Raw genomic sequence first — 9727 nt, forward strand, 5'->3', positions numbered from 1 at the left:
CGTGCTGTTCATTGCTTAAAGGGGCCTTAGGCTTAATATTTCCTTTTGTTCTAACATTCTGAAGTTTTAATTCTGATAGCTGTTTTGCCGTTGTTACTGTGGCCTTGGGTTTTATGCTAATATTTTGATTTACGATGTAAACTTTGAATTGTTCTGTATTTTATAACTGTTGCCTTTTTTTATTTTAAAAAATCACCCTGAGTTTCTTCTGAAAAATAGGTGGGATAGAAGTTGTTGTGCTTAAACAATTTAGCAATGAGAAGCCTGAGCTGCGATGGAGCTCCGTTGCATCATACACAGTCAGCACAATTGCAGTAAGCTTGGAACTGTAAGACTCAAAGTTGATTCTGAATGCATGAAGCAAAATAAACATGTGGTGCTGTAGTTCACAGAGTGATGGTTTACATGTTCTCTCCCTCTTAAATGGAGATTAGTTCCATGCGAGAGAGAAATGTCACACTTGAAATGCCAGTCATGGGTGGATGCAGCTGCCAATGCCTGCAAGCTGGTGTATTGCTTTCCCAGTCTAGCCCAATGAAAGGAGGATGCAAAGACCCTCTTCCCTTGGAGAAACACCCCCCCCCCATGACTGAATATATATGGTGGAGGCCATAGAAAGCAGCACAGAAACCCCAAATCTCCTCCTAGCTGCCCTGTAGTATCACACAAACCATAGCATGATTGTGCCCTATGATTCCTTGTCACCACTAGCAACAGCCAGTGAATTGGAGCTGAGGCAGGGAAACTTGCAGAACATTAACCATCTTCAGGCGGTCTTCCTGAATGCCTAAAGGGGCAAGTGGGAATGCACTCCACCCGGCTACCCCCTCACTGGTATTTGCACCACCCACAACACCACCCCCATATCAGTTCCACCCATGACCTTCATGTGGGTCTGAAGAGCAAATTTCCATGGCCTTGGAATCCTGCCCTCAGTCAGGAACCCTGCATGGTTAAGGGGTGGCCCATCAAGTCCAGCATCCTGTTCGCACAGTGGCCAACCGAAAGCAGGACCTGAATGCAGCAGCACTCTGCTCATCTGTGACGGCCTCTGGCAATGGAACCCTGGAGAGCCACTGCCTCCTGAAATCTACTCTCAAAACCCCAAAGAGCTGTTGCCAGTCAATGTAGAAAATATTGAGCCAGATGGACCATTAGTTTGGCAGGCTATAAAGCACCTTCCTTTATTCCAACAGTGTGTCTCCCCTCTTTCAGCTGATCCTACCTATCTCCAGTTGCATCTTTGTTGTTGTTTAGTCATGTCCGACTTTTCATGACCCCCTGGACCAGAGCACGCCAGGCACTCCTGTCTTCCACTGCCTCCCGCAGCTTGGTCATGTTGGTAGCTTCGAGAACACTGCCCAACCATCTCATCCTCTGTCGTCCCCTTCTCCTTGTGCCCTCCATCTTTCCCAACATCAGGGTCTTTTCCAGGGAGTCTTCTCTTCTCATGAGGTGGCCAAAGTATTGGAGCCTCAGCTTCATGGTCTGTCCTTCCAATGAGCGCTCAGGGCTGATTTTCTTCAGAATGGAGAGGTTTGATCTTCTTGCAGTCCATGAGACTCTCAAGAGTCTCCTCCAGCACCATAATTCAAAAGCATCAATTCTTCGGCGATCAGCCTTCTTTATGGTCCAGCTCTCACTTCCATACATCACTACTGGGAAAACCATAGCTTTAACTATACGGACCTTTGTTGGCAAGGTGATGTCTCTGCTTTTTAAGATGCTGTCTAGGTTTGTCATTGCTTTTCTCCCAAGAAGCTGGCGCCTTTTAATTTTGTGACTTCTGTCACCAACTGCAGTGATCATGGAGCCCAAGAAAGTAAAATCTCTCACTGCCTCCATGTCTTCCCCTTCTATTTGGCAGGAGGTGGTTGTCCTTGTATCCTGTAATCCACTAAATTTGGTTCTGGAAATAGCATTGTAGAGGTGTACAATGCATTCACTAAACTGTATGCAGCTTCTCCACAGCCCAACAGTTATAATCATCTATGGTTCTTAGCTTAGTATATTTCTTTTAACCAACTTTTATTCACAGAGAATCTTCTTGAGAGTCCCCCCCCCCAAAAAAAAAATATCCTGAAGGTGATGGAAGAAAAATAACAACATTGTGTAATTACATTTATCTTATTTTTCTTCCAGAGGTATCTGCTTCTTTGCCTGTTCTTTTGTCACACATAGCAATCCAGTGTAAATAAAAATTTGAGGTCTACGTTTTCTTGATTCGTAACGGGAGTACAACTACATTGGTAACTGGAGGGCAAACACTAATTTCCCAAATTACTTTTGCAGTGTTGTACAGCTGCTAATAACAAGCACATTTCTCTCTCGTTAGATTATGACGTCTGCGCAGAAGCTCCTTGTGAACAACAGTGCACAGACAACTTTGGACGAGTCTTATGCACATGCTACCCTGGTTATCGGTATGACCGCGAAAGGCACAAGAACAGAGAGAAACCCTATTGCTTAGGTGGGTGGAAAAGATTGCACCTGAAATCAATTCAAGGCTACTTGCCATAAATTCAAAGATATGGATATTAATGTGCTCCCAAAATTTGGTTAATTCAGATTTTTATTGTTTTTTGATACATTTTTCATTTGCGTTTCTGATACATTTCAAAATGTAAACAAAAATAATGTGAAAAGAAAAGAATCTCTGGAATAATAAAAAGTAACAATTTTGAAATAACAAAAACAACAACCAGAAAACGTTCCTTAACCGACTTCCCATCCTCTCCTTCCATTGTTCCTTTTATCTCTTATTTTCCTCGCTTTTTCTTGGTTCATGCTGTCTATTGCAACTCCTTATATAAACTCTAGTTATTTCTTACACTGCTGAGAATCTTACCATCCTGCTAGGTTGATCGTCTGCTTATCATACTTTTTCATATATTCAATAAAGAATATCCTGTCCTCCTATATCTTTTATCATTTTGATTCTTTATTCTAGTGGTCATTCCTGTTAGCTCTTCATATGCTAACAGTTTAATGCACCATTCTTCTTTTATTGATACCTTATCTGTTTTCCATTTTTGCGCTAATAACACACATGCAGCAGTTGTCGCATATAGGAACAAAATTCTCTCCTTTTTTTGTAACTTCTGTTGTTATTAACCCCACAAAAATCTTCCGGATTTTTAGGAAAGGATTTTTAAAACATTTTTAAAAGTTCATTATAGGTCATTTCGTAATAGTTTTTAATTATGCTGCACAACCACCACATGTGATGAAAAGTTCCCTCTGCTACCTTGCATGTTCAACAATTGCCCTTTGTTGATTTTGGCATTTTTGCGAGTATTTTAACCCTGGATCCCAATAACTCCTTTTCAAACTGTGAATTTTGTTCCACAAATCCATATTTTTTTAACTAACTTAAATGTTGCATTCAAATGATGGTAAAGATCTGTCACTTGATCTTTTATCTCTCTATACTCTTTCAATTTATATTCCTCCCTAGTGACAGTTAGCAAGTCTCTATATGTACTCCATTTTTTCTGTATATTATTATTTTTTCCTTGCAAGGGCTTCTGTTGGTGACAGCCACATTGGTGTTTTCCTTTCTAATAAGTTTTTGTATTTTTCTCATACCCTATACAGGTTTTTCCTAATTAAGTAGTTTGAGAAACTCTCATATATCTTGGCCTTCCCGTACCACAGAGACGCATGCCACCCAAATTTTAAGTCATGCCCTTCCAAGTCCAATAGGTATCTGTTCTTTAGTAAAATCCATTCTTTCAACCAACATAAACATGATGCGTCAAAATATAATTGTACGTCAGGCAAGACAAAACCACCTCTCTCTTTAGTGTAAATCACAATTTATGTTTTATCCTGGGTTTTCTCCCATGCTAAATAAACTTAGATAGATCTTTTTGCCATTCCTTAAAATTTCAGATGTCATTAACTATAGGTACAGTCTGAAATAGGAATAGCATCTTTGGGAGTATATTCATTTTTATGACCGAAATTTTACCCAGCAATGACAATTGCATTCTACTCCAAATTTGCAGGTCTTTTTTTTATTTCTTCCCAAACCTTTACATAGTTAATTCAGATTAATTCAGATGCTGCCTCCACCAACATGGCCAACGATGAGGGATGATGAAAGTTCAGAGTCCAGCATTGATCTGGAGGACCATATGTTCTCCATCCCTGATCTAGAGGGCCACAGGTTCTTGTCTAACCTGGCTGTCACTATCTCTCCAACAACTTAGAGGTATTTCCCATCACCTGCTGTCTGAACCTTTGAACTGCAGATGATGGGGGTTGAGAGTTTGGAATCTGTTGCATGCAACACATAGTTCCACTGAGCAGTAGTCCCTCACTAATCGAGTGCATTTAGGAAACCTTTATTTCTGATAATTCCCTCTCTTTTTTAAAACCCACTGCGGCATCCATCCCCTTTCAGATATCGATGAGTGTGCCACAAGCAGCGAGCCTCTCTGCCCCCACATCTGTGTCAATACCCTTGGCAGCTATCGGTGTGAATGTAATGAGGGATACATACGTGAAGATGATGGGAAAACATGCACCAAAGGAGAGAAAGGTATTACATTGCTGTTTCTTAAATTATTCTGGCTCAAAGGGATCCACTGTGCACTGATAAAATCAGTGAAAAGCTCCAAGCCTAAAGACCTGTGCTCAGAAGGAGGTGCTATTAAAATTGCATATTTTTGCCTCCAGATCAGTTGATTCAGAGCTCTTGCTATTATGTTCTGAGCTGGTTGTTCCAGCTCAGACTACAGTGGTGCCTCGCAAGACGAAATTAATTCGTTCTGCGAGTTGTTTCGTTCTATGAGTTTTTTCGTCTTGCGAAGCACCACTGCGTATTGACGGTTTCCCGTTGGAATGCATTGGCGGTTTTAAAAAAAAGGCGCAAGACGTTTCGTCTTGCGAAGCAAGCCCATAGGGAAATCCGTCTTGCGAAGCAACTCAGAAAACGAAAAACTCTTTCGTCTTGCGAGTTGTTCATCTTCCGAGGCATTCGTCTTGCGAGGTACCACTGTACAGAGCTCTCAGCCATTCCTGGTGAACCTGAGTTCCCAGAATGCATTGCTCTTCTGCATATGAAGCTGAAGTCATAGACAAGCTGAACTATTCTGCCTTGTGAAGTCAGCTGAAGCTATTTATGCCCCTGGTGTGTCAGCTATCATTACTGAAAACGTGGTCCTTTCTTGGCTGACTTCGGTTTCCCTTCCCCAGTAAGAAAACGAGACTAGACAAACCTTGTTCTTGTCCAGCAAGTCACAAAAAAGCAGACAATCAGTTCCTTACAGACATTTTGAGGGTAGAGGAGTCCCATAATGTTTGAATGTCTAAAATCCCAAAAGTACGCTTCTTGAGCCTCCTTTTTTTAATCCAGCTTTGCAAAACCGAGTGGCCAGGTGATAGAGTTGAGTTTCTGCGCCTTTAACAGTTATGCAGAAGAAATATTTTAAGCAGGTATAATTCCAGTCCACCATACATGAGAACAGGATTTTCTCCCTCTGACTCTTAAGTCTACTGTTTGAAACAATCTGCTTAGGAATGCCATCTTGTGGCAGATAGAAGTTCATGCGCCCTTGCCAGCCTACAAAAAACCATTTGCATTGCAATAACCTTTCCAAAATAGCTGGCTTAAATTGCAGTGGAATTTAGGTCTTCAAGGCAGATCATCTGATAACTCCTTTCTTACAATGTTAATAATATACTGATTTTTTAAAATTAAAAACAACAACACAACACCAGTATCTCACCCAATCTCCAAAGATAACACACAGGATGGAGAAAATGAATTAGTGTGTGTTTATTTTACAGCGCCAGAGGGATGAAAGCTGTCTGCTGCCCTTGGCCGTCTGTGAATTTGAGCTGCAGGTTTGAACATGGGGAGGGGCACCAAAGACATGGACCATCTTTGTGACATGAAGATCCTATTGCATATTGTAGAGAGGGCATGGCGTAGCCACATAATCAAATGAAAACCAATGGCAGATAATACAAGACAGATGATAACATAAGCCTTGTGGGGTGGGGAGAATGCATGCAGGCACCCAACATGGAAACAATGGGTAGAATTCAACATTGTGCTCTTTGCATTGTTTCATCTGCTCAAGCGTTTCCATTTGCCAGCTGAATAGGTCTCCCCACTCCCCCCCCACCACGTGCTGTTTTGGGGGTTCTCAGGACCCCTCAGTGGCCCATTGTGGGGGTATGGGAGCACAAAATGGATGTCCTTGAGCAGGGGTTCTGCTGATGGGGCTGGCTAGGTGAATCCCACCTGAGGACTTCAAGCAAATGTACAGTATTATCTTAGGAACTGCTGCTGCTGCTGGGCTCATTTTCTTATTGTCTAACTTCAGACAAGAAAGGACCACGTTTTCAGTAATGATAGCACACACACACAGGCGCTTAGGTAGCTTCAGCCAGTGTGGTGTAGTGGTTAAGAGCGGTAGATTCGTAATCTTGGGGACCGGGTTCACTTCCCCGCTCCTCCACATGCAGCTGCTGGGTGACCTTGAGCTAGTCACACTTCTCTGAAGTCTCTTAGCCCCACTTACCTCACAGAGTGTTTGTTGTGGGGGAGGAAGGGAGCCGCTTTGAGACCCCTTCAGGTAGTGATAAAGTGGGATATCAAATCCAAACTCTTCTTCTTCACAAAGGAAGAATATTATCTGTGACATCAGCTTCATATGCGGAAGAAAAATGCATTCTGGGAGCCCGGTTTCGCTGTCACTGAGGTGGCAAATAATTCAGAAGCCTCTCAATCCTTCACACTTCTTCTGCAGAGTTTGGTACAGAACTTTGAGAGCCTCGGCTTTCATTTTTATTAAAACAGAGTTTCCAGTACTCAACACTGTAGAAGAAAGCATAGGAGCATTGACTTGTTTCAGCCCCCCTCTGGAAAAACAATTCAACTTTTGGGGAGAGCAAAGTTTGCATTTGCATTACATCTGTTGTATGCTGAAGTTCAGTCCTCGTGCAGGAGATGGAAGAGCTTAGCAGGTGTGAAAAAGATGTGGTTTTGTATGACTAGGCCCTCATTAGTCCCTGCCCATCTTTCCTACATGGCTGGGGGTCAGGCTCCACTTCTCCGGTGACTGTGTGACTCTTACTGGGTTCAGTGGTTTCATAGAATCATATAATTTCTAGTTGGAAGGGACCCGAGGGTCATCTAGTCCAACCCCTTCCAATGCAGGAATCCTTCCTACAGTACAAGAAGCAAATATTCATTGGACCGCGTTCTTGCTGGCTACAGTGTCCTACTTGCTAAGAGCAGGAAGTAAGCCTCTCCCTCAATCTTTTATAGGGATCAGGAAATGCCACTTGACTTGCTCTGGTGTTGGTGCAAGTAGTCTCCCTTGGCAGATGAAGTGCCTCTCCCTTACTGTTAACTCCTTTGCCAAAGATGTGTTGTGGAAGATAAACTGATCCCTATACCTGCAATCCGCCAGGTCACCCATTGCAAGCTTTAGCCTTTGCTGCCGGGAGCCAAGTGAAAACAGCCCTAAACATTTTGCTACTGGCCAGGAAGCTACAACTGCTTTATGGCCTCTGCCCTCCTTTATCTGATTCTCACCTTTTTGCAGACTGCATCCTTGGGTTATGACCTCAGCAGCTGCCAGTGCAAGTTGTGGGGCTTAACTGATGCCTTTGTAGGGTTCTGGTGAATGTCAGAGGCTTACTTCTTCTGTGCAAGCAGCACAGGGGGATGCAAGTTAGTTCTGGGCCTCAGACCCTGGCAAGGGATTTCAGTGTAGCCTCTATAAACAACACACAGTGGGTGTGGAACTTGCGGCTTGTTGGGGGGGGGGGCAAACTATTCAGAAAGCCTCGTAGAATCAGGTGGGTGTGGGGAGATCATTCCTGTTGAATGCAGGACCTGCATAGAATAGAGTTGGAAGGGACCCTGAGGATCAAGTAGTTCAACCCCCTGCAATGCAGGAATATGCAGCAGCCCCACACGGGGATCAAACCTGCAACCTTGGTGTTATCATCACCATGCTCTAACCAGCTGAGCTATCCAGGCTGAGCAGTTCAGGATGCAAATATGTAGCATCTCTGGCAGGTGGTTGTCCCGCTTCTGTTAAAATACAGTCATGCCTTGGACGTCGAACAGAATCCATTCCAGAAGCCCGTTCGACTTCCAAAACGTTCAGAAACCAAAGCACGGCTTCCGATTGGCTGCAGGAAGCTCCTGCAGCCAATTGGAAGCCGCAGAAGCCCACTTGGACATTCAGCTTCCAAAAGAATGTTCGAAAACTGAAACACTCACTTCCAGGTTTCAACCGTTCGGGAGCCCAGGCATCCGAGATCCAAGGTACGACTGTACCTCCAACAAAGGAGAGCCCCCCCCCTTGCTCCAATTTACCTCTAGCCTCAACCTGATTGGTGCCGATAATTGCGTGTCGAGACCTGGAAACCACCCCCTCGTTGATGAATAAGACACAAAGAGACAGATATTAGGTTAATGTTATTGGGCAGATTTAGGCCACAACTTTATTGGTTACAGAATATAAGCGGTATTAGCTTTGGCATTGGAATTGACCCGACTATGTCTGACTCCTGCCCGTCACACACCCTTGCCTCAATTTACTTCTAGCCTCAACCTGATTGGTACCGATAACAAGAATTAATAAGTACATTCAGTGCTTTTTCTGGGGGTACTCAGCACCAGCACCATTTTTTCAAGAAGAAAAGCACTGAGTATATTGTGCCTTTCCTAAAGATTCAAAGCTCTGTAATGAGCGTCTTATTCTGATACTTCTTGCGTTCTCTTGTTATTCTCTGCATTTCAATGGCTCCAGCAATGTACCAGTAGATATTTCAGAGTTACTTTTTATTGTGATTGTGGCTCTGACCCTTTGTGCCATTAAGCGTCCCATTGCGCAGCAAACGTAATCAGTGGTGATAAAGGCCGGCTTTGTGCAAATTGCAAGCAAAAGGTCTCGCTGCATGAGATATTGGCACAATTTACAGCATACAAAAATTGGCCCTTGAAGGGGGATTATAAATCACTGTGGGTCCCGTACAGTAAAGACTCAGATAAAAGTACAGAGGTAAACACTCTTCCCCCCCCCCCCTCAAGATATAAAAAGAGTTTTACAAAAGGGCATTAAGACCTGCTAACTGGAAACAGCTGCTGCTAAGACTGTTTGCAGCAAGCTTAGGTTGGATCTGTGCAGCCTTTCATGGTGATTCACAACTGGGAAAGGTTGTTAATACCAAGGGCACCTCTTCCTCTCACGGAATGGCCAGGAAGGAAAACTTCAAAGGCTCATCACCCCAGCACAGCTTTCTTTGGCATTTCTCTTCCCTGCTTTGTTTTCTTCCTCTTGGGGGAAAAAAATGCATTGGAATATTTGCTCTCTCTCTCACTCTTTTCCCCTTTTCGCAGGGTTTTCTGAGAAGGCTGATAACGTGGTGAAACCAGGGGCCTGCTGTGCCTCTTGCAAAGAGTTCTATCAAATCAAGCAGACAGTGTTGCAACTGAAACAAAAGGTACAAGAGTCAGTGGCGGAGGCGGGGGGGGGTGCAGTCTGCCCTGGGTGTCATCACTGAGCGGGGTGACAAAATGACAAAAATATGAGTTTAATTATTATTATTTTTAAATGGACTCACGAAACTTTTTAGTTCAGTCAACAAATGTAATGAAACGTGGCTGGCACTGGGCGCCACATCACGGAGACCGGCACTTACCATGGGGCCTGCAGTGTGCCCGAACCATGCATCTCTCCTGGGAGTGACATGG

General features: G+C 43.6%; 1 protein-coding gene across 2 annotated transcripts in view; it reads left to right on the top strand.

The window, feature by feature from the left end:
• The window catches only part of CCBE1 (collagen and calcium binding EGF domains 1), a 146343-nt gene that overhangs the window by 124828 nt on the left and 11788 nt on the right, over positions 1-9727 (top strand). For both annotated transcript variants that reach the window (XM_083403043.1, XM_083403044.1), the window contains 3 exons: positions 2336-2470; positions 4409-4546; positions 9374-9477. In XM_083403043.1, the coding sequence (XP_083259169.1) occupies positions 2336-2470; positions 4409-4546; positions 9374-9477 (377 nt within the window). The remainder of the gene's footprint in view (positions 1-2335; positions 2471-4408; positions 4547-9373; positions 9478-9727) is intronic.

This window comes from Podarcis tiliguerta, assembly GCF_965153285.1.
Source record: "Podarcis tiliguerta genome assembly, chromosome: 11".
Lineage (NCBI taxonomy): Eukaryota > Metazoa > Chordata > Lepidosauria > Squamata > Lacertidae > Podarcis > Podarcis tiliguerta.